The sequence below is a fragment of the Agelaius phoeniceus genome, chromosome 1, assembly GCF_051311805.1.
Source record: "Agelaius phoeniceus isolate bAgePho1 chromosome 1, bAgePho1.hap1, whole genome shotgun sequence".
In the NCBI taxonomy this organism is placed as follows: Eukaryota; Metazoa; Chordata; class Aves; order Passeriformes; family Icteridae; genus Agelaius; species Agelaius phoeniceus.
The window spans coordinates 1,361,135-1,384,665 of record NC_135265.1 but is presented as its reverse complement, the minus strand read 5'-3'; the positions used below and the strand labels follow the sequence as shown (position 1 = coordinate 1,384,665).

Below are 23,531 nucleotides of genomic sequence, written 5' to 3'. Positions count from 1 at the left end.
GCTCCGGTGGGATCAGGCACAGCTTGGACTCGATGATCCCGGAGATCTTTCCCAGCCTCCTGGATCCTGGAATTCCGTAATTCCATCCCCACCTGCATCTCTCCTAACCCTCAACATGGAAATTGATCCATCCACTTTAATCCGTGGATTTATTCTTTTCCCAGTCCTACACATGGAGAGGAATCCCAAAGCATCCAAAGTCATCCCTGCAAAGACATTTTGGATGCAAAGATCCAAATTTTTTCCCTAGATAAGACCTTGTTTCTGACTACCTGGATGCTGAAATAAAAATTCCTGAGCTGGGAACTTTATTATCATCCCAAATTTCCTTTGCCACCCATTCCCGCTAAAGCAGCACCGTTTAAAACTAAGGATTTTACTGGACAAGTTGGAAAACATTCCTGCAGTGAAAATTCCTGAAATCCTGGCAAAAAGCAAATGTTCCAAAGGCTGGGGTGGATTTTTTTTCTTCCTTTCTCCTTTTTTTTTTTATTCCCATTCTGCTCCTTTATCCTTTTGCTTGGCTGAGTTGTTGGAACGTGCAGGAGCCAACTTCCAGCTTTTCCTTAGGCAGCAAAAAATTTTATGGAGTGAAACCATCCCAGATCCCAGAGTATTTTATAGATGGCCTTTCCACAGTTCATGGAAGTGTGGAAGCGCAGGGATCCCTCTAAATTCCATCTGGAGTTTAAGAAAAATCCCAATTCCCAGTTGCCATGGGCGGAAAAAATGGGAATATAAAAATATATATTAAAAGGAAATATCAGAATGATTTAAAATTATTTAAAAATATTTCCATTCCTGTAAAAAGAAGGAAAAATTAATTATTTTCTATTAAAGCCTGTTTTCACCCCAAAAAAAATTTAGGAATTGCAGCTTCTTTTTCATACAAATCCTTAAAAGAGTGGAAAATGTAAAAATAGGAATATAAGAGCAGCAGGGAATGCTGAATAATTTAATTCCATTTTAATAGGATATAATAAAATAAATCTTTTCTCCCCCAACTCTTGACTTCGAAAAGTTGGGAAGTGACGGATACTTGGAACCTCTTGAGGCTCCTAAATTTCTACAAATCCTTGATAGGAGTTGGTTTGGAGCTTTCCTAGAAAAACCTGTGGAGTTTCTTGGTTAAAAATAGACTTTTAAGCTATAAATGGGAGGAACCTGCTCAAATAAATCAGTTTGGAGGAGCTGGAAGATGGACGGAGAGGACATTTAAACTGGAATCATGGATTTTATCCCTGATAAAATGAATTGTGGGATGCTCAGGCTCAAACCTCTGCTGAAGGAAAAATCACGGATTGAAGCCGTAGCCCTCTTTGGGGTTTGGAGTTTTCCTTGATTTTTCCCAGCTCATCCTTGGCTCTGTATATGGAAAATGAGATTCACGGCCATGGACGCACAGCCGGATATTCCCACTGTCTTATGTGGGCATCTGAACTTCCACGGATCTGGGAAAAGGAGAGCAGAATGGCCTGAAGGACACAGGGAATGGCTCCCACTGCCAGAGGGATGGATGGGATCTTGGGAATTGGGAATTCCTGGCTGGGATGGAATTCCCAGAGCAGCTGTGGCTGCCCCTGGATCCCTGGAAGTGTCCAAGGCCAGGCTGGACAGACTTGGAGAAATTTGGAATAGTGGGAGGTGTCCCTGCCCGTTCCAGAGGGGTTGGATGGGATGAGCTTCAAATTGTTCTGTCCCACTCCAAGAGGGAAATCTGGGATAATCAGGAGATCCTCCAGCAACCTAACCCAGCTCCATGAATCCCAGAACACCTGGAAAAACCATCCCAAGGATTTGTGGAGAATTTAACGCTGAGATTTCCAGAGCCAGGTTCAGACTGATCCCGCCAAACAACTGGGAGAGAAAACAGAGGGATGAGCCCTGGTATTTTAATATTTCCAGGATATTCCACCTCTGGGAGCCCTGAATTCCCAGGAAAGCAGCCAGTGGGACCCACAGGGACTGTGGATGCTCCATGGGCTTGGAAAATCAGGAGCATTCCCTGCTCACAGTTCTGGAATTTCATAGAGGACTGAGCTTGGCCGGGGGGAGTTTTCTACCCGGAAAATCCCTTTTTTCCTGATTTGTTTTTGTTTTACCCCAGAACTGCTGATCCATCTCGGATGGAAATTCCACCCTCTGGAATCTCCTGTCTCCAGCAGCACTGGTGATGGACAACAAGGGAACAACGGGCTGGTAACTCCTGGAAGTCACGACCATGAGAACAGTGGGAACATCCGATGTTTTTCCATGAAATTCCCCAGCCTCCCCAACAACTCCAAACTCAGGGACCTCCCAGGGCACAGACATTTCACCAGGTTTTGAAAGCCTGGAATGTTTTTCTCCCCAACTAATCCCAGTCGGAATCCACACAAACAAAATCCTGCGCAAGGAGCTCCTCGGCTCCAGCACCCACCTGGGAGGAGCCGCCTCCTCCTTGTGCTTCCCACTCTTGGAATTTTCAGTGTGCTGGGTTTCCAACCCTTTATCAGGAAAAGTCCCAAATCCCCATTTCCCTGTGGCGTTTTCCATGAAAATCATTTTTCCACGATTTTCACAGGTCCTTTTCCAGCTTGAAAAGCTTTCCCCAAACCAGGACGGAACCCGACAACCCAAAACCACCCAGGGCTGGCCATGCCTTCTCCAGGACTGATTTTTCCAGGGTTGGAGAAGCAGATCTGCCAGGACAGAGGTTGTGGATCTTCGTGGAATGTTTGGGAATGGGATGAAGCTGCCATCCCACGCTCCAGCCCCATAAAGGGCCCTCGTTGGCCCCGGTAGCCCCGGCAGGTTTGGGGCCGTCCCCTTGGAATGCTTATCGGAGCTCCGGCGGACTCTGAACTCCCGGGAAAACTGCCCTGGAAGCGGCTCGGGACGCGCCTCACGTGCTCCCCACAGGCTCAGCCCAACGGATAAGCGCAGCTTTATCAGGGCCAGGCAGTAAATCCCGGTTTATGATCCCAGGGAACAGGTTCCGAGCTCAAACGGTGAAGAATAAATCCCGTCCCTCGTCATCCCCTGATCGGAGTCAGCGGTTGGGGCGGGGGTGATTCCAGCTGCTTCCATCCTGCTTTTCCTCCTGGATCGGAGCATTCCCAGCCCCTGGGAGCTCATCCTTGTGTCTGGGATTGAAAAAAATCAGGATCCGCCATCAAAAAATTGGGATTTGTCGTCAAAAAATGGGGATTGCTCATAAAAAAATTGGGATTACTTGTCAAAAAATTGGGATTGCTCGTTTAAAATTTGGATTGCTTGTTGAAAAATTGGGATTGATGGTCAAAAGATTTGGATTAGTCATCAAAAAATTGGGATTGTTGATCAAAAAATTGGGATTGCTCATCAGAAAATTGGGATTGATGGTCAAAAGATTTGGATTAGTCATCAAAAAATTGGGATTGCTCATTGAAAAATTGGGATTGATGGTCAAAAAATTTGGATTAGTCATCAAAAAATTGGTGTTGCTCATCAGAAAATTGGGATTGATGGTCAAAAAATTTGGATTAGTCATCAAAAAATTGGGATTGCTCATCAGAAAATTGGGATTGCTGATCAGAAAATTGGGATTGCTCGTCAAAACATGGGGATTGCTTATCAAAAAAATTGGGATGCCTCATTGAAAAATTGGGATTGATCATCAAAAAATTGGTGTTGCTCATCAGAAAATTGGGATTGCCCATGAAAAAAATGGGGATTTCTCGCAAAGGAGCAACTGGACACAGCCAAAGTGTCCCGGCAGCTCCCAAGGCTGCGTTTGGTGCTGTTGGAATGGGAAAACCTGGCCCATCCCAGAGAATCCCCATTCCCAGATTCCCAGAGAAGTCTGGAGTCAGATCCCCGGCTCTCTACAGGCTTCTCCAGCTGTTTGAGCTCCAGGATGATCCTGCTGAGGCTCTATCCCACTTTTTTCCAAGCCTGATTCCCGGGCAGGCAGGAAAGGGCTCCTTGGCTGGGACCAACCTCGCTCCAGGGATAATCCCCTAATCAGAGCTTCTCCCACTGGAAAAACGCTCCCATTCCTTCATCCCAGGCTGGCACTCGGCTCCTGAGGAGTTTTCCCAAATTGTTTCAGTTCCTGACAATTCCCAAGGGGTTTTCCTGCTCACCTCTGGAGTTTTTCTGTGGATCCCGGCCAGAGTTTGGGAAAAGGGAAAGAAGAATAATTTGAGTGAGGACAGGGACATCGAAGCAGGGGAGGGGGAAAGGGAAAATAATTTTAAAAAGAGGGAATAAAAGACTTTTCCAGTCTGGAGAAAAATGTGGAGGCTCCGGGCATTCCTTTTCTTATTAGGTTGTGGAGAAATCCCTGGAATGGAGAAACTGGGATGAGCAGTAGGGACAGCAACAATGGGGAAGGGTAAAACCTCGCAGCTCACGGTGCTGCAAATTCCCGAGAAATTGGATAAATTATTCCAATGAAATGGATGAATTCCAACTGTTTTGGAAGATGGAGCCGGAAAATCAAAGAAGGAAGGAAGCAGGGAGGAAGGAATGATCCACTGGAAGTGGCCCAGGCCAGGCTGGACAGGGCTCGGAGCAACCTGGGATAGTGGGAGGTGTCCCTGCCCATGGAATGGGATCATCCTTAAGGCCCATTCCCACCCAAACCATTCCATGATTCCAGAAGATGATCCCTGACCTCAAACCCTCCTCAACCCCACATTCCTCAGGTTTCTCTTCTCCCAGTCCAGACAACAAAAATGCTGGAAAGCAAAGGCAACTCTGGGAAGGGTTTTAGGAGTTTGAATTCCCACTCCACCTCTCCAGGAGGATTCACTGGAAGTTTTCCCAGGCTGGATGAGAAACACACGGGAATTTCCTTCATCCTGCCCCATTTTTGCAGGGAATTCCCTGTTCCCAGAGTCAGGAATGCTGTTGGTGAAAGTCAGAGTGAGGACCAGCAAGGAAATGACAACGGAACCAGAAAAGGGGAATTTTTCCCATATTTTGGGTGATTTCCCAGTGGTTGGAGCTGTGAGACAAGGGAAGGGGAGCAGGGATGGAATTTTTCATCCTTGGATCTCTTCTCCACCAAGATGAGGAAGTTCTGTTTGCCATGGAATTCCGGAAAGTTTGGGATGGAAGGGAACTTAAGGATGATCCTAATCCACCCCTGCCATGAGCATCTTCCACAATCCCAGGGTGCCCCAAGCCCTTGGACAAGATCCAGCCTTTCCTTGGACACTCCCAGGGATCCAGGGGCAGCCACAGTTTCTCTGGGAATTCCATCCCAGTCCTTCTCCAGCCTCCCAGCTGGACTCAGTCTCTAAGTAATAAATTATTTAGGAATTGCTTCCCAATATCCCCTCTCTCCCTGCCCTTTGTCACTTTGGTGACCAGGAGAGAGAGGACAGAAGATGTTTTTATCCAGAACGGGAATTTCAACTCCCACAGGAGGCAAATGCTCCCCCAGCTGGAAAACAATTTAAAAATCCATGGAAAGGAGAATTTTATCCTTAAATTGCATAAAAATTCTGCCCAGTACGGAGCTGATTCCTAAAAGTGACCATTCCTGGCCCACATTCCAGCAGTTTAAATGGATCATCCCCTTTTTCCTTTTTTTCTCAGGATACTGGTTTCCAACAGTGGAAGCATCCAAACATTTGGAAAGGTTCATTTGAAGCTGTTGGAGAAACATTCCAAGCCCTGCCATTCCCAAGGGGCTCCATAAAACAACAGCGTTACAAACGCTCCTTTTATCCCACATTCCTGCCCACTCCCTTAGATCCCTGCTCATGGATACAATCAGAAAGGGAAGCAAAACAAAAGGGTCTGAACTCCCTCTGAGAGGGATGCAAGGCTCGGACAGGGAATGGAGCTCTCCAGAGGGAAGAATTCCAGGGAAAGACCTCCCACACTTGGCTGCATCATCCCAAACAAAACTGGGATGCACTGAAGAATTCCCTTTGCCCTCCAAAGGCTGCAGAGAGGGAAAAATCCCTCTTGGAAGCAGCTTTGGGATGATGGGAGGAGCCAGAATCCTTGGAGCATCCCAAATTCCAGCAGTGGGGGCTGGGGCTGCTCCTGGAATAAATCTGAGTTTCCAAGGGAAAGTTTCTGGGTGCGGGGCCGGAATTTCTGCCCCTCGTGATCCTTTGATGTGGGGAAAAGCCGGAGAGGCTCTTTGGGATCATGTGGATGTGGAGACGCTCACGTGGCCCCTCTGGAACTGGGATGGGATTCCCTGGGATTATAGGGAAGCTCTCAGCCCCTCCCCAGGCCTGGGCCTGCATTCCCGCTCTTCCCAAAGCACAGGGAATGGGATGAGCAGGGTGGATCCTTCCTCTGGATCTGAGCTCATCCCCAGCACTGGCAGAAGTCCACAGGAATGATGCAGATCTGGGAATCAAACCCTAATTCCCAAGGATCCAAGAGAACAGTGGGAATTGTCCACCCTCCCTCACTCTTGGTGTTTGGGAAAAGGATTCCCTGCAAGAATCCATTTGGCGGGACTGGATTTGAAGCTCATCCCACTCCAGGCCCTGCAATTCCCATTTTTCCAGGAGGAAATGGGGAATTAATCATTCCCTGGCTGCTGGATCTGGCAGGAGGGGACTTTGGATCTAAGGAGCCTGAGGAGTGAGTTTGGATTTTTGTGGATAAAAGGGATCCGGAATTTCTCAGTCTTGGAGTCAGGGGCAGATATCCCAGGAGAGCTTCTGGTGCCAGCATTAAAATGGGAAAAATTCCCTTTTTTGTCAAGGTTAAACTGGGAAAATTCCCTTCTTGTGCAAGGGTTAAATGGGGAAAATGTCCAGTTTTATGCCAGGGTTAAACTGGGAAAATTTCCCAGTTTTTTGCCAGGTTTAAACTGGGAAAAATTCTCTTTTTTGCCAGGGTTAAATTAGGAAAATTCCCAGTTTCATGCCAGGATTAAACTGGGAAAATTTCCCGTTTTCACCAGGGTTAAACTGGGAAAAATTCCCTTCTTGTGCGAGGGTTAAGCTGGGGGAAAATTCCCTCCTTATGCCAGGGTTAAACAGGAAAAATTCCCAGTTTTATGCCAGGGTTAAACTGGGAAAAATTCCCAGTTTTATGCCAGGGTTAAACTGGGAAAATTCCCAGTTTTATGCCAGGGTTAAACTGGGAAAATTCCCAGCTTTATGCCAGGGTTAAACTGGGAAAATTCCCAGCTTTATGCCAGGGTTAAACTGGGAAAATTCCCAGTTTTATGCCAGGGTTAAACTGGAAAAATTCCCAGTTTTATGCCAGGGTTAAACTGGGAAAATTCCCTTCTTGCGGAAGGGTTAAGCTGGGAACCATTTCCTTGTGCAGCTCCAGCAGTTCAGGGTTATCTCCCTTTAATCCCTTGAATATGGGGTGGCAATAAAACAAATGTAAATGTGGAAATAATAAAGGAAGTTTAAATAAATAAATTCGAAAGAAATAACTTGTAAAGGAATAAATTTGAAACAGATAAAGCATAAATAAATAATAAAAATAAATGGCAAGTAAGCATATAAACAAACAAATAAATCAATAAATAAATAATAAAGTGTCTCTAAAAAATAAATTTTCTCTAAATTAGAAAATATGTAGAAAACCAAACAGGATCAGAGGCATTCCTGGATCAAGCCCTGGACACCAGGAACTGGACACGGACAGAACACCACAAACCTGGATGTGGCCATTCCCAAACCACCCCAGATCCCACTTAATTCCCATCCTCTCCTGGCACTGGAATCTCTGGACAAGGCCCCTATAAAATCCTCATTTTTAATGTCTGTAAACCTGAAAATGAGATTTTCCCTGCTTTCCCCCTCTCCAAGGAAGCTTCCACCACAGAGCCCCTGGAATGCTGCAGGGGAGATTTCCCCTCCTTTTCCCAAGGCCCGTGGATCCCTGTGTCCCTAAACCCACGAGATCCTGGGAATCCCTGGCAAGGATTTCCCCAATCCCAGGTCTCCCTCAGTGGGAAAAGCAGCCAGATCCCACAAAATCTCCAGCTGAGGTGGGAATAGCGGCCCAGAAATTCCCAAATTCCCCTCAACCTCCCCCGCTCTCCCTAATGAATAACGTTGGAATTGTTATTTTCCAAACCTGGAAAAGCAGGTTTGGGATCCAGCTGGAATGGGAATGGGGTGGGAGGAGTGTGGGGGCACTGCTCTGAAATCCCTCTGAAATGGGATGGGATGGGATCCATGGGATGGGATGGGATCCATGGGATGGAATGGGATGGGATGCGATGGGATGGGATGCAATGGGATGGGATGCAATGGGATGGGATGGGATGGGATGGGATGAGATGGGATGGGATGGGATGGGATGGGATGGGATGGGATGGGATGGGATGGGATGGGATGCAATGGGATGCAATGGGATGCAATGGGATGCAATGGGATGGGGTCCATGGGATGGCATGGGATGCAATGGGATGCAATGGGATCCATGGGATGGGATGGGGTGGGATGGGATCCATGGGATGCAATGGGATGCAGTGGGATAGAATGGGATGGGATGGGATGGGATAGGATGGGATGGGATGCAATGGGATGGGATCCATGGGATGAGATGCAATGGAATACAGTGGGATGCAGTGGGATGGGATCCATGGGATGGGATCCATGGGATGGGATGCCATGGGATGCAATGGGATGGGATCCATGGGATGCCATGGGATGGGATGCCATGGGATGCAGTGGGATGGGATCCATGGGATCCATGGGATGCGATAGGGTGAATTCAGAGCCCCTCCCCCCTTCATTCCCAGCCCCTGTGCCCTGGATCCTCTGCAATCCCCATCGGGAATTGGGGGCTTCACCCCGGCGCGATCCCCCCGCAGCCCGGGAGATCCTTTGGGATTCCGGGCCCGGGGAAGGCGGAGCAGGAGGCGGAGGAAGAGGAGGAGGCAGGGATCGCACCAAGAGCGGCCCTTTTTTTATCCCTTCCCCTCGCTCCCTCTCACAGGAAGCCCAACTCTACCTTCGCTTGGAAAGAGCCTTTCATAAACCCAGCTCAAGGCTCCCATTCACGGCCATGGAGCTGGGGAAAAAAAAAAAAAAACGGGAATTAAAAAAAAAAAAAAACCCAACCCGAGCAAGCAGAGAGTTTGGGGTTTCTTTTTATTTTTTTTTTAATTTTTTTTTTTCGCTCTCTGTCGCTTTTCTTTTTTTTTTTTTTTCGGCTCTCCAAAAAAAAAAAAAAAAAAAAAATAACCCAGAAAATGCTCGCAGCGAAATTTTGATGTTTTTACCGTCTGCTCCCCGAGAGAGGAGAGATCGGAATTTTTCGCTCCTCAGCTCCTAAATATCGGCGAGAAAAAAGCGGGAAATAAAGGGGAGGAAAAGGGTGGGGGGGAGGGGAAAAAACAAAACAAAACACGACAACAAAAAAGATCCCTCCGAGTTTGATTTTTGAAGCGGAGTGAGTCAGCCCCGAGCCCGGCGCCTCTCTGTGCTTGCCCGCGTGGTGCATCCCTGGCAGGGTCTGTAACCCTTTCCCAGCCTCGCTTCTCCTCCTCCCAGCGGGGAAAAACGAGCCGGGAACGCTGGATCCCGCCGCAATTCCCAAATAATTCCCCCCCCGCCCCATTCCACAGCTCGCTCTGGGGGAAGAGCGGGTGGGTTGGAATTTCTTAATTTTTTTTTAATTTTTTTTTTCCCGCAGCGGAGTTTTATGAATGAAAGCTCCCGGCTGAGCTGGGAGTGATATCCCAGCCCTGGAAGTTGGGAATGCTGGAGAAATCCAGGCTGGGAGAAGGCGGGAGCAGCGGGATGGGATCGGGGGAGGCTCAGCTTGGGCCAATCCCGGCAGCTCCAAAGCCTTTTCCCGGTTTTCAGGGATCCTGGGATCTCCCGGAGAACTCTGCGCCCATGTGGGTGGAAAAAAAAAAAAAAATCATTCCCAAAATAAAAATAACCCCAAATCCCGAGGATTTCAGGGAATTTCGGAGTGAGGGCAAAGCGCTTTTGCTCCGGGGGGGATAAATTTTTAAAAAAAACTCCAAAACCCCTAAAATAAATGACGGGAAAGGGGTGGAAGGAGGGGACGGGAATTTTCAGCCCCACGTTTGCAATCGGCTTTTCCAAACTGCAGCTCCTTGGAGGCAGAGAGAGGGAGAGAGAAGCCCAAAATTCCCGATTTTTTTCCCTAATTCCGTGTCTGGCAGAACCAGCTTTGCGGGACAGCCAAGCAAAACCCCCCCAGCGCCGCCGCTGCCCCAAAGGCAACTGCGCAGGGAAAACATTCCCAACTTTTGGGGCTTTGGGGAAATTTGGGATTTGTTTGCGTGCGGCAGAGACAAGGAGAGGCAAAAAAAAAAAAAGAAAAAAAAGAAAAAAAAAGGACAAAAAAAGCGCAAACTCCCCCCAAAAAAATAAAAGAGACGGAGAGCGTGAGGGGGAGAGTTTGGGGTTTTTTGTCCCCTCGGCGAGCGAAAAGATAAAATTACTGCGGCTAAAAATAAAGCGGTGGTTAAAGGTTCCCCCTCCCTCTGGCATCTCCCACCCCTTCCAGCCCTCTCCCTGCTCCCTCCCTCCTTCCCTCCCTCCTTCCCTCCTTCCCTCCCTCTCCCGCTGCCCTCTCCGTGTTTGCGTTTGACAAAGAAATGATTTGAACTTCCCGGAGCCGCGGCGAGCCGGGATCGCGAGGCGCAGCCGGGCCCGTATGGATGCGATTCCCCAGCCCTGTCCCAGATGATCCCGCGGCACCGGGAGCCGCGGCGCTGAGCGCCCCCGCCGCCTCTCCCCATCCATGGGCTCCGCCGCGGGATTTCGGGAGCTGCCCGCCACTCCAGCCATGAGAAAACGAGGAAAAGCCCCGGGATCTCTCGTCATGTGCCTCTCGGGCTGAAAAGCTGGGGAGCCGGAGGAACAAATTCCCTTTCGCGGATCCGGGAGGGCGAGGAGAAACCCGCGCCGCTGGAATTCCGAGCTCGCCTCCTCCTCCCGCTTCCCTGCGCGGGGCTGGATGCTGGAAGCAGCCCCTTGGATATGGGATCATATCTGGTGTATCCCAGCCTGGGTTTGATCCTCTGCTGCTCCGTGCTCAGCTCCGTCTACGCGCTGGTGAGTCCCCCTTTTTTCCTTTATTTTTCCGTCTTTTTCTTTTCCCCGTGGTTTTTTCCCGGAGGATCCGCTCGGATCCTGCCGCCAGGAGGGATAAACGAGGGGGTGAAGGATTAAAAAGCTGTTTTGGGGGTGTTGGGATCCGCTGGCGCCGCAGTGAAAATGTCTGTGCTGCTTCCCGGGAGTTGGGATCGCTTGGGAAGCTGCGGGCAGGACGTGCGAGCTTTGACAGGGATCTGGGACAGCGTCTGGGGCAGGATTCGGGATCTGCCTGTGGAGAAAGAACAACTTGGCTTCCTTTTTCACATTTTTATTTCTTTTTTTTTTTCTTTTTTAATTTTTATTCTGCTTTTATTTTTTTTTAATTTCTCTTTCATTTTTTCTCTTTTTCTTTTCTTATTTTTCCCTATTCCTTTTCCTTTCATTTTTTTCCTTTTCATTTCTTCCTTTTCCTTTCCCTTCACTTTTTCCCTTCCCTTTCCCTTCCTCTTTCCCTTCCCTTTCCCTTCCTCTTTCCCTTCCCTTTTCCCCTCTCCTCCACCTTTCCCTTTTGCTTCCCTTCCTCTTTTCCTTCTTCCTTTCCCTTTCCCTTCCTCTTCTCCCTCTTCCTCCTCCCTTTCCCTTCCCTCCCTCTCCACCCCCTCCAAGCCAATTTCATTCCCAATTCTCCTTTCCCTGCAAATCCCAATGAAACTGAGCCTCTCCTTCGGAATTAAATTTGGGAAAAACAGAGAACTTGTAGGAACCCTTTGCTCCTTGGCACTTTCCACCCCTTCCTGCACACACCAGGATTTCCAGGGCTGGAAAACTGGGATAAATCCATCCAAACTGGATGGAAATGGTGTGAGACCTGCAGCTCCAAAAGCTCCAGGAAGCAGGGAAGGGACATTTCCTCAGGAATCAGCCCCTGGATGTGGAGCCAGTGCTGGGATTCCCTGTGACAGGAGCTCTCCTGGCTTTCCCCATCCCTGGGATCCTCCCTGCTGCTCCCATTTCCCAGCGTTTTCCAGGAGGGAGCCAGGACACCCATGGGAAGTGGGATCTGCTCTCCAGGAGGGATGGAAATGGGATTTGGGATTTGGGATTTGGGATCAGGATCGCTCTGTCTCCAGTCAGGTCCTTCCCGACCCTCCAGGATCCACCAGCCTGGGCCTTATCCCTGGATTTGGTAGTTTGGAATCTTGTGCAGAGCTGGGGGGGTTTTCCAGCTTTTCCAGAGGGGAAATTTCTCCTCACTAAATGAGACGGAACAGCCCCTTGGAAAACCATCCCTGTGTGAGCCCATCCCTGCTCAATGTCTGGTGAAACCTCCCAAAATCCAAAGAAAATTGGGGAAATCAGGAGAACCGCTTGGAGATTTGTTGGGATTCCAGGGATGGATGAGGCTTTTCCCAAACTCCAGGGCTGGATCAGCATCTCCTGACTCTGGGGCTGTGTCCAGGTCCTGCAGCACCTGCTGCCCCCTGCTCCAGGATTCCTGCAATTCCTGCTGCTCTGGGACTGGGAAAATCAGGATTGGGAACCAGCCAGGCTGGAGCTGGGGAAATTTCAGGATGCAAAAAAACCCTGGGCAAGGCTGCATCTCCCAGTTCCATTATTCCCATTATTCCCATTATTCTCATTCCTGTTCCCATTCCCATTATTCCCATTATTCCCATTATTCTCATTCCTGTTCCCATTCCCATTCCCATTATTCCTGTTCCTGTTCCCATTCCCACTATTCCCACTCCCATTATTCCCATTCCCATTACTCCCATTCCTGTTCCCATTCCCATTATTCCCATTATTCCCATTACTTCCATTACTCCCATTATTCCCATTCCCATTCCTCTTCCCATTCCTGTTCCTATTCCCTTCTTCCCAATCTTCCCATTCTTCCCATTCCTGTTCCCATTCCTATTCCCCTTATTCCCATTCCCATTATTCCCATTATTCCCATTCCCAGCTCACTCCCCTCTCCCAGTATCTCCCAGTATCAGGAATTCACGGTGGGATTTCTTTGGGATCCCCCATCCCAAGAGATCCGTTCCATCCCAAGGGATGAGCTGGGAGGTGCCCCCATGTCCCCAGCACCAGCTCAGGGCGAGCTGGACCTGGCAAAAATTGGGAATGAGCTCTTCCCAAATCCCAGAGTGCTGAGAAATCCATGGGATTTGCTGGGAAAGCACAAGAGATTCCCTAAAGCCCCTCCTGGACCTGGATTTGCTGATCCCATGGATCCTTCCCAACTCGGAGTTTTGCTGCTTTCAGGTCCTGCCGCTCCAAACCCTGCTTGGTTTAGTTAGGCCAGGCTTAAATCCCTGTTTTAGACCCTTCCCTTGCTTTCCCAACTGCTCTTGACAGCAAAAGGAATTCCCAGGGGGTTCCTGAATCCATCCTGGCAGTCCGGGAGCTGCAGAGATCCCGAGTGTCCCCCCCAGGCAGGACAATGTCAGCCCTGTCCAGGAATCCCCTAAAGCCTGGGTTCTGCTGGACTCGTCGCTTCTTTTCCCAGCTAAATGGAATTTTAAAGGGACTTTGGAAAGAGGGGTTGGGATCCAGGGTGGACAGCAGGGAGAGATTTTACGGATTTGTTCTAAAATTGGTTATTATTATTTATTACTATAAAAAGCGTTATTAATATTTATTATAAATGTTGTTGTTATTTATTACAAAGTGCATTGTTGTTGCTGTTGTTGTTTATGGGAGGGCCATAAACATGTTTGATACTCGGCTCTGAGGGAGCTGCCGCCGTAAATTTTCCCTTTCCTAGGAGCAGCGAGGAAAAACCCAAGGATGGATGGGGATGCAGGGGTTTAATCCAGGCTCTGGGCTGAGCTTAAAGCGCTCCCGAGCTTTTCCCGCGGGCACAGCAGAGCCGGGCTCAGCCGCGGGCTTGGATCGGGAGATTCCCGCAGCCAGAGGCGGCTCCAGGGCACAATTCCCGGCTGAGCCTTGGGAATGCGGGCCGGGATCGCCGGGATCTCTGCAGCTCCGGGGTGCCCGGGTGGGGCAGAGCCAGGATTGTCCCAAAGCCGGCGCTGGCATTCCCGGAATTCCCCTTGGAGCCGGCAGGAATCGTGCCCAAGGCGCTTTTTGAGGGAATTGTTCTGGAGCGGGGCTGGGAAATAATTTCTGGGATATCCCAGGACTGGGATATGGGTCTGATCCTTGGGATATCCCAGGATTGGGAGCTGAGCTCTGGGATATCCCAGGACTGGGATCTGGATCCCTGGGATATCCCAGGATTGGGAGCTGGTCCCTGGGATATCCCAGGATTGGGAGCTGGATCTGGATCCCTGGAATATCCCAGGATTGGGATCTGGGTCCATGGGATATCCCAGGATTGGGATCTGGACCCCTGGGATAACCCAGGATTGGGATCTGAGCCCTGGAATATCCCAGGATTGAGAGCTGAATCCCTGTGATATCCCAGGACTGGGATCTAGGTCCATGGGATATCCCAGGATTGGGAGCTGGATCCGGATCCTTGGGATATCCCAGGACAGGGAGCTGGATCTGGTCCCTGGAATATCCCAGGATTGGGATTTGAGCCCTGGAATATCCCAGAACTGGGATCTGGATCTGATCCCTGGAATATCCCAGGACTGGGATCTGGGATATGTCTGGGATATCCCAGGATTGGGAGCTGGATCTGATCCCTGGAATATCCCAGAACTGGGAGCTGGGATATGTCTGGGATATCCCAGAACTGGCATCTGGATCTGATCCCTGGAATATCCCAGGATTGGGAGTTGGGATATGTCTGGAATATCCCAGAATTGGGATCTGGGATATGTCTGGAATATCCCAGGATTGGGAGCTGGAGCTGGATCCCTCTGCAGCAGCCTTGGCTGCCCCTGCATTCCAAGCAGGGAGGGAAATCCAGCAGCAGGAAAAATCTCTGGGAAGGAGAGAAAAGTCTGGGAAGTCAGGGCCTTCTTCCCTGAGGCTCAAATCCCTCTGGGATCAACTTCCCAAACCTGGGGGTTTAGGGCCAGACTTGGGCAAGGCTCGGCTTTGTTCCGGCTCTCCGGACAATCCAGAGAAACCTTCCCAACATTTCCCTGGAATGGCCCAGTAACACCTGCCTGGCGACGGGTGGAATTCCACCTGGATGGAGGGCCTGAAATCCAGCGGGGTGAGGGTGGGAATCTGGGATAATTCTGCTCTTTAGCCCCAGGATTAAGGAATTAAGCCTGGCCTAAGGCGGAGAGCTCTGCAGGGCGGGTTTGGGGAAGGTTTGGGGCAAAAGGAGCTTTGAAAGTCAGGTCTGACACCGGCAGAGTTTGGGAGAAGGGGAAAATGTGGGAATGGTTTTAATTTGGGAGGTGCTGGCAGAGGGAAAGTCTCCCCATGTCCTAAAAGGTTGGATTTTAGGATCTGAAAGATCTTTCCAACCTAATCCTGCGATTCACAGAGCCAAAACCTCCAAGGTTTTGTTCTTCCAACCCTTTTTATTTTCCCCTTGTTTCCTCCTCTTGCTCAGCCTGGGAGATCCCAGCCCTGCTGTCACTGCAGCAGATATCCTGATTAATCAATCCAAGGGTTAATTATCAATAATTACAATCCAGCAGCCTCCTGCAGGGCTTGGGACCAGAATATCCCATTTTTTTGGGAAGCAGCTGCCAGGCTGCAGCGGGCTGAGCTCAGGGAAGCAGATCCATGTGGGAGAAGGGTGGGAAAAGGAACCATTCCCGTTTTTTTTCTTGGCTGCCCTGGCCTGCTCAGGGTGTTTGGGTGATTCCTGAACTTCCCTCTGCTTTTGGAATGATCCCAAAAATTCCAATCCCGATCTCTGGGGGATTGGGAATCTTTTCTGGCACAGCTGGAGAGAATTCCCCGTTCCACATCCATCCCTGTATCACTGGAGCAGATATTCTGATTAATCAATCCATGGATTAATTATCAATCATTATAATCCAGCAGCCTCCTGCAGGGCTTGGGACCAGAATATCCCATTTTTTTGGGAAGCAGCTGCCAGGCTGCAGCGGGCTGAGCTCAGGGAAGCAGATCCATGTGGGAGAAGGGACCATTCCCACTTTTTCTTGGTTGCAGTCCCAGCCCTGGCCTGCTCAGGCTGTTTGGGTGGTGCTGAACTTCCCTCTGCTTTTGGGATGATCCCAAAAATCCCAATCCCGATCTTTGGGGGATTGGGAATCTTTTCTGGCACAGCTGGAGAGAATTCCCCATTCCATGTGCACCCCTGATCCCTGGAAGTGTCCTCAGAAAGGTTGGATGGGGCTGGAGCAGCCTGGGATGGGGGAAGGTGTCGGGGTTGGAATGGGATCACCCTTGGGGTCCTTTCCAAGGAAAAGCGCTCTGGAATTCTGCACTGTTGAGAGAGGTTTGGATTAAGGAGGTGCTGGATGGGGTTTTCCCCTTGGACTCGTTCCCTGTTGCTCGGATCAATCCCACAGATCTCCAGAAATCAGGAAAAGGGAATGGTTTGAAGCTGGGTAGAAGGAAGGAATGATAATGCTCGTCCTCAGAATTCAACCCATGTTAAAAATGTAAAAACTAAAACTAAAATAACAATTAAAATAACAATAAAAATCAAAATAAAAACTTAAAATTATTAAACTATATTTATATATTAAAATATATTAAACTATTATTAAAATTATTCTAAATTATGAAACTATATTTATATATTAAAATATATTAAACTATTATTAAAGTATATAATCAATTATATACATATATAAACATATAAACATATAATATACATAAATATATAAATATAAATATAAATATATGGTTAGGGTTAAATAAATAACAAGAATAAAAATAAAAATAAGAAAGGAATAAAAATAAAATTTAAATTAAAATAATATAAATTAAAATAATATAAACTATATAGATGATAAAATAATTAAATAATAAAAATTAAAATAATAAGTAGTTCTGCATAAAAATCCCACAAATCCTAGCCAAGATAGGCCCCAAACAATGGGAAATGCCGTTTTCCCAAGCACATTCCCTGGAAGGAGCCCATCCCTGCTCCCAGATTTCCAAGGGATTCTCCCGCTGTTACTCAGGATCAGCCAAAATCCCTGGTTCTGAACCCCTGATATCCCTGGATCTGAACCCCTGATATCCCTGGCTCCGAACCCCTGATATCCCTGGATCCGAACCCCTGATATCCCTGGCTCTGAATCCCTGATACCCCTGGATCTGAACCCCTGATATCCCTGGCTCTGAACCCCTGATATCCCTGGATTTGAACCCCTGATATCCCTGGATCTGAAGCTCTGATATCCCTGGCTCTGAACCCCTGATATCCCTGGATTCGAACCCCTGATATCCCTGGATCTGAAGCTCTGATATCACTGACTCTGAACCCCTGCTATCCCTGGATCTGAACCCCTGATATCCCTGGATCCGAACCCCTGATATCCCTGGATCTGAACCCCTGATATCCCTGGCTCTGAACCCCTGATATCCCTGGCTCCGAACCCCTGATATCCCTGGCTCCGAACCCCTGATATCCCTGGCTCTGAACCCCTGATATCCCTGGCTCCGAACCCCTGATATCCCTGGATCCGAACCCCTGATACCCCTGGCTCTGAACCCCTGATATCCCTGGATCCGAACCCCTGATATCCCTGGATCTGAACCCCTGATATCCCTGGCTCTGAAGCTCTGCTATCCCTGGCTCTGAACCCCTGATATCCCTGGCTCTGAACTCTCCAGCAGCAAGGGCAAAACCAAAAACCCCTGGCGGGGTTAAAGCCTGGCCTGGCAGCTCGGCCCTCACCAGCCAAGGAAATTCCAGCAAATCCTCGCTGGATTTCTGGGAGCTGCTGGCCCTGGGAGGAGGAGAAGCAGGAGCCGAGCGGAGAACCCAGGGTGGCCCGGGGTGCCAGCAGTTGTTGTTTGGTTTATGTTGTCCCAGAATAGCCCGGAGCGGTTTTTTGGGATCGGCGGGGTTATCCTGGTGGGAGCGTGGCTGTGCCTGCAGGGATGCCCCGGGCAGGGACAGCTGGAGCCACGCCCTGTCCCTCCCGGCAGGGACATCCCAGAGCTCTGCCCGGGCTGAGGGATTGTCCCTCGGCAGGATTCCCATCCTTCCGAGAATTCCCTCCGTCCATCTCAGCTGGAATCAGGCCCTGTTTGCAGAGGGATTTGGGACACAAAGGGCACTTTGGTCACCCTGAATTCCCGGCTTTTATGGGGTTTTATTGGATTCTGTATGGATTTATGGATTGTTTATGGTATGGGGGTTTTTTGGCTCCTCTTATGGCTGTGGGGTGAGGGGGGAAACTGTCCTGGCATTGACATCCCATCCCATCCCATGGATCCCATTCCATGGATCCCATCCCATAGATCCCATCCCATCCCATCTCATGGATCCCATGGATCCCATTCCATGGACCCCATCCCATCCCATGGATCCCATGGATCCCATTCCATCCCATAGATCCCATCCCATAGATCCCATCCCATCCCATCACATGGACCCCATCCCATCCTATCCCATGGACCCTATCCCATCCCATCCCATCCCATGGACTCTATCCCATCCCATCTCATGGATCCCATGGATCCCATCCCATGGACTCTATCCCATCCCATCTCATGGATCCCATCCCATGGACCCCATCCCATCCCATGGACCCCATCCCATCCCATCCCATCCCATCGCATCCCATCCTATCCCACTGCATCCCATTGCATCCCATTGCATCCCATGCATCCCATCCCACCCCATCCCATCCCATCCCATCCCATCCCATGGATCTCATCCTATCCCCATTCCCATCCCATCCCATGGATCCCACCCCATCCCATCCCCCTGACCCTCTCCAAGTGCAAACCATCCCCCAAATCCCAAGGTTTTTGGAGCCTTTCCGCCGTAACAATCCCAAGGATTCAAACTTCTCCCAGAAAAACTCATCCAAAGGAACCCTGGCCTCTGGGAAACGATCCCAGGATCCGTGTCTGGGGCAGGGAAGGGGTCAGGAAGTGCTGACTCAGCAGCTCGGGCTCCTTATCTGGTTTTCCACTCGGCTGCTCCGGTGCTGATCCGGGCTCCCGATGTTATCTCGGCTCCCTCCCCCTCTCTCCGAGAATTCCCAGGGGTTTCTCCAGCCCCAGTTGGATCTGGAAGGGCAGGATTGGATGTTTGAGTGTCCTTAGGAAACCTTCTCTTCCCTTCCCTGAATTTTGGCTGGGGACTGACATGGAATTTGGGGCTTTGGGGCTTTGGGGGTTTTTTTTAATTTAATTTTTTGGCGTGTTTTAACAAAAGGCCCAAAATTCAGCTCGAACTTTTCATGGATTTGGGGATGAGAACTTTGTGGTGAATTCCCACCTAGAAGAGGACAAATGATCCATGAACTGCCACTTGTGGGATTTTGGGATTCTCTGCCACTTTTAGGTGATTTTCCTGCTCATTCCAGAGGGGATGGATAAAGTGGCCTTTAAATGTCCCTTCCAACCCAGATTATTCCACAATTCCATGATTTAATCACTTCATTGCCTGGATTTATCCTCCTGGCTGTGAGGATCGCAGCATTCCAGGAGACCCTGGGCCCATCCCCTGCAGGAAACCTGGGAATGGGGCTGGGAGCTGACCTGGAGCAGGATATTCCTCAGCTCTTCCTGGAAAGGCTGGGATTGCTGGATCCGGGAACTCCCTTTGAGCCTGGATTTGTCCCATTCCCTTCACGATTCCCGTGCTCCATCTCCCGTCGGGATCAGACCCTGCTCCAGCATTTCTGTCCCTGGCTTTGGCCCTTTTGTCACAATTCTGGGGACAAAGATTCGACGTTTCTGCCCTGGAAGGGCCTCGGAGCTGAATCCTGCCTGATCCATGGGGGACACGGAATTTCCCCCAGGAAAAGCTGTCCCTGGCTCATCCTCAGCTTCACCCACGCCCAGCCCCATTACTTCATTTTCCATAACCCCAAAACCTGGGAATGGTCTGGAACACAGTTTAGGGATACAGAAGGACCTGGGGCTCCAGGGAATGCTCAGCTGCAGGAAACAATGGCATCATTAGTTAATTAATTAATTGATCTTCTGAATTAAAGCACCTTAAAAGAGCTGAGGGCTAATTTGCTCGCACAGAATCCCAGATTTCCAGGAGGAAGGGACCTTAAAGTTCATCTTCACCCCACTATTCAGGTGTCTTTTCTTTTTTAAAGCCACAAATCAAATTCCAAAATTCCCTGAAAACTCTGGACTGAGTTCCATGGTCTTTAATTGCCTGAAGTCACCTTGACTTCCTTCTCTGATCCCAATCCATGTTTCCTCTTGGACAGGGAGGAATCCAGGTGGCTCTGGGACTTTGAGCAAGGACACGAGCTCCTTGTCCCGGGTTTATTCCGAGACTCGGATCAATATCCATTACCAGCAGCTTTTATTTTGTGGGCTGCAACTCGACTCCGCTCAATAAAAATGCAGGAAAATGATCCCTAAAATAAAAGTGGGAGGGAGCTGATAGGGTGATGATACATGGATCTGTAATGGCTTTGAACTGGGAAAGGTGAGGGAGAGATGGGAGATTGGGAATTGGGAATTCCTGGCTGGGAGGGTGGGGAGGGGCTGGGATGGAATTCCCAGAGCAGCTGTGGCTGCCCCTGGATCCCTGGCAGTGACCAAGGCCAGGCTGGATGGAGCTGGGAGCAGCCTGGGACAGTGGAAGGTGTCCCTGCCCATGGCAGGGGTGGAATGGGATGATCCCATAAAATTATTCCAATTTTAGGGTCCCTTCCAGCCCAAACCATTCCAGGCTGATTTTCCTGTGTGCTGATTCCCCAGGACTGTTTATCCAGGATAGCCCCTGGATTGGGATAGGGCCAGGACTGGGTTTTCCTCGGGGTGTTTTTTTCCTTGGCTGTACAAACCCAGGGAATTTGGTACAAAACTGGGATGTGTTTGTGTATCCAAGAGAGTGCAAGGGTGTCCCTGCAGGGCTCGGGATGGGAAGGAAAGGAATTCTGCAAATGGAGAGATCCCAGTTGGATGGGAAGGGAAAGAATTCTCCAGATGGAGAGATCCAAGCTGGATGGAAAAGGAGAGGGTTCTCCCAATGGAAAGAGGGTGGTGGGAAGGGAAAGGATCGTCCAGTGGAGGAGAGGATCTCAATGGAGAGATCCCAGTTGGATGGGAAAAGAGAGGATTCTCCCAAAAGAAAGAGGGTGGTGAGGAGAGGATTCTCCAAATTGAGAGATCCAACTTGGAGTTCTGCAAATAGAGGGTAATGAGGAGGAAGAGGATTCTCCCAATGGAGAGATCCCAGTTGGATGGGAAGGGAGGGGATTCTCCCGATGGAGAGATCCCAGCTGGATGGGAAGTGAAAAGATTCTCCTGATGGAGAGATCCAAGCTGGATGGAAAAGGAGAGGCTGATGGGAAGAGAGAGGATTCTCCAAATGAAGAGATCCCATTTGGATGGGAATTGAGAGGATCCTCCCAGTGGAGAGATCCCAGTTGGATGGGAAGAGAGGGGATTCTCCCAAAGGAGAGAGGGTGGTGGGGAGAAGATTTTCCAAATTAAAAAATCCCAGTTGGAATTCTCCAAATAGAGAGAGGGTGATGGGGAGGGAAAGGATTCTCCCGATGGAGAGATCCAAGCTGGATGGAAAAGGAGAGGATTCTCCCAATGGAAAGAGGGTGGTGGGAAGGGAGAGGATCGTCCCAATGGAGAGATCCCAGTTGGATGGGAAAAGAGAGGATTCTCCCAATGGAGAGACTCCAGTTGGATGGGAAGGGAGAGGATTCTCCGGATGGAGAGATCCCAGTTTTCCAGCTGCATCTCCAAGCCCTGGTGGTCTCCAGCAGCTCCTGTGGCTCCTCCCTGCCCTGAGCAATAAAACCTTCCTGGAATGATTCCAAGCAGAGCCGTGCAGGGGCTCAGCAAGGCAGGAATGTCCCTCCTGACCCCGGGAAGGAGAATGGACACACTGGAACCATGGATTTTCCAAACCACAGGACAGGGCTGGATCCTGTTCTGGACATGAAGCTGTTTTTAAGGGCTGCCAAATCATCCTGGAAATTCGGGCAAATTGAGTTTCAGTATTTAAAGCAGATTGGTCAGGAAATTACTTTTTTCTTCTCTGCTCCCCAGTTTTTTTTCCTAATTTTGTCTCAGTATCATCAGCAAAGTCCCTGTGATCAATAAATTGAATTTAATCGCCTTTCCATGGATTTTGGAGGTTTGGATGCAGGAAATCAGCGCCCTGTGCTGTGCATTCCCAGTTTTCTGTGCCACCAGCCAGAGGAGCCTCAGGCTGCGGGAAAAGGGGAGGGGCCAGAGCTCAGGTGCTGGCAAAGCAGCAGAGTTTGGGATGCAGGGAAGGAGCTGGGGCTGTGCCAGGGAATGGGACCGCAGGGAGAATCTCCATGTGGGATAATGCAGGCTCCCCTGAGTCAGCACCCCCAGGGCGATGAGGGCTCTGATAAGGCTCTGATAAGGACAGCAAAGCCCCAGGGTGACCCCGTCTGTCACCCCCTGGATGGGCGGAGGAGAGGCCGCAGCAGGGACATTCCCGTGTCCTTCTGCTTCCCAGTTTTCCTGTTCCTGCTCCCGCGGAGGTGAACTCCCCATTCTCCCACCCCTCCTGTCACTCCAGCAGATACTGGGAATTCTCACCTGGAGGAGGACAAATGATCCATGAACTGCCCTTTGCGGGATTTTGGGAATCTTCGCCACTTTTAGGTGATTTTCCTGCTCATTCCAGAGGGGATGGATAAAGTGGCCTTTAAATGTCCCTTCCAACCCAGATTATTCCACAATTCCATGATTTATTCACTTCATTGCCTGGATTTATCCTCCTGGCTGTGAGGACTCCCAGGATTGGAGATCCCTGGGCCCATTCCCTGCAGGAAACCTGGGAATGGGGCTGGGAGCCGACCTGGAGCAGGATATTCCTCAGCTCTTCCTGGAAAGGCTGGGATTGCTGGATCTGGGAACTCCCTTTGAGCCTGGATTTTGCCTTTTCCCCTTCCCCTTCCCCCTTCCCTTCCCTTCCCTTTCCCTTCCCTTCCCTTCCCTGGATTTGGTTTCTTCCAAGGGGTCACAGCCAGGTTTTCTCTCTCCAGGGATTTTCCTTTTCCATCCCATAATCTCCTGTGGAAAAAGCAATCCAGCTTTTCTCCTCTCCTGCCTTATCCCGGAGCTTCCCTCAGCTCCAGGAGCAGCATCTCCACTGCTTTCCCAGAAAAAGGAGGAAAGGAGGGAATGCTGGAGCTGCCTGGGTGGAGGAGGAGATGAGGGAATACTGGAATTGAGCAGCTGGAGTGAGAGGATGAGGAAATGTGGGAGCTGATCAGCTGGATTTGGGATATGAGGGGATCCCAGAGCTGATCAGCTGGATTTGGGAAATACAGGGATCCCAGAGCTGATCAGCTGGATTTGGGAGATGAGGGGATGCTGGAGCTGCCTGGCTGGATTCAGGAGAAGAGGGAGATTCTGGAGCTGATTGTCTGGAGCTGGGATATGAGGGATGTCCTGGATGTGCCTCTGGAGCTGGGATGTGAGGGGTGTCCCGGAGCTGGGATTGTGAGGGATGTCCTGGAGCTGGGATGTGAGGGATGT

General features: G+C 49.8%; 1 protein-coding gene across 1 annotated transcript in view; it reads left to right on the top strand.

Moving 5' to 3' along the window:
* Positions 1-10,542: 10,542 nt before the first annotated feature.
* The window catches only part of PTH1R (parathyroid hormone 1 receptor), a 91,583-nt gene continuing 78,594 nt past the window's right edge, over positions 10,543-23,531 (top strand). The window contains exon 1 of the mRNA XM_054643637.2: positions 10,543-11,006. Coding sequence (XP_054499612.2) covers positions 10,932-11,006 — 75 coding nt within the window. The 5' untranslated portion in view covers positions 10,543-10,931. The remainder of the gene's footprint in view (positions 11,007-23,531) is intronic.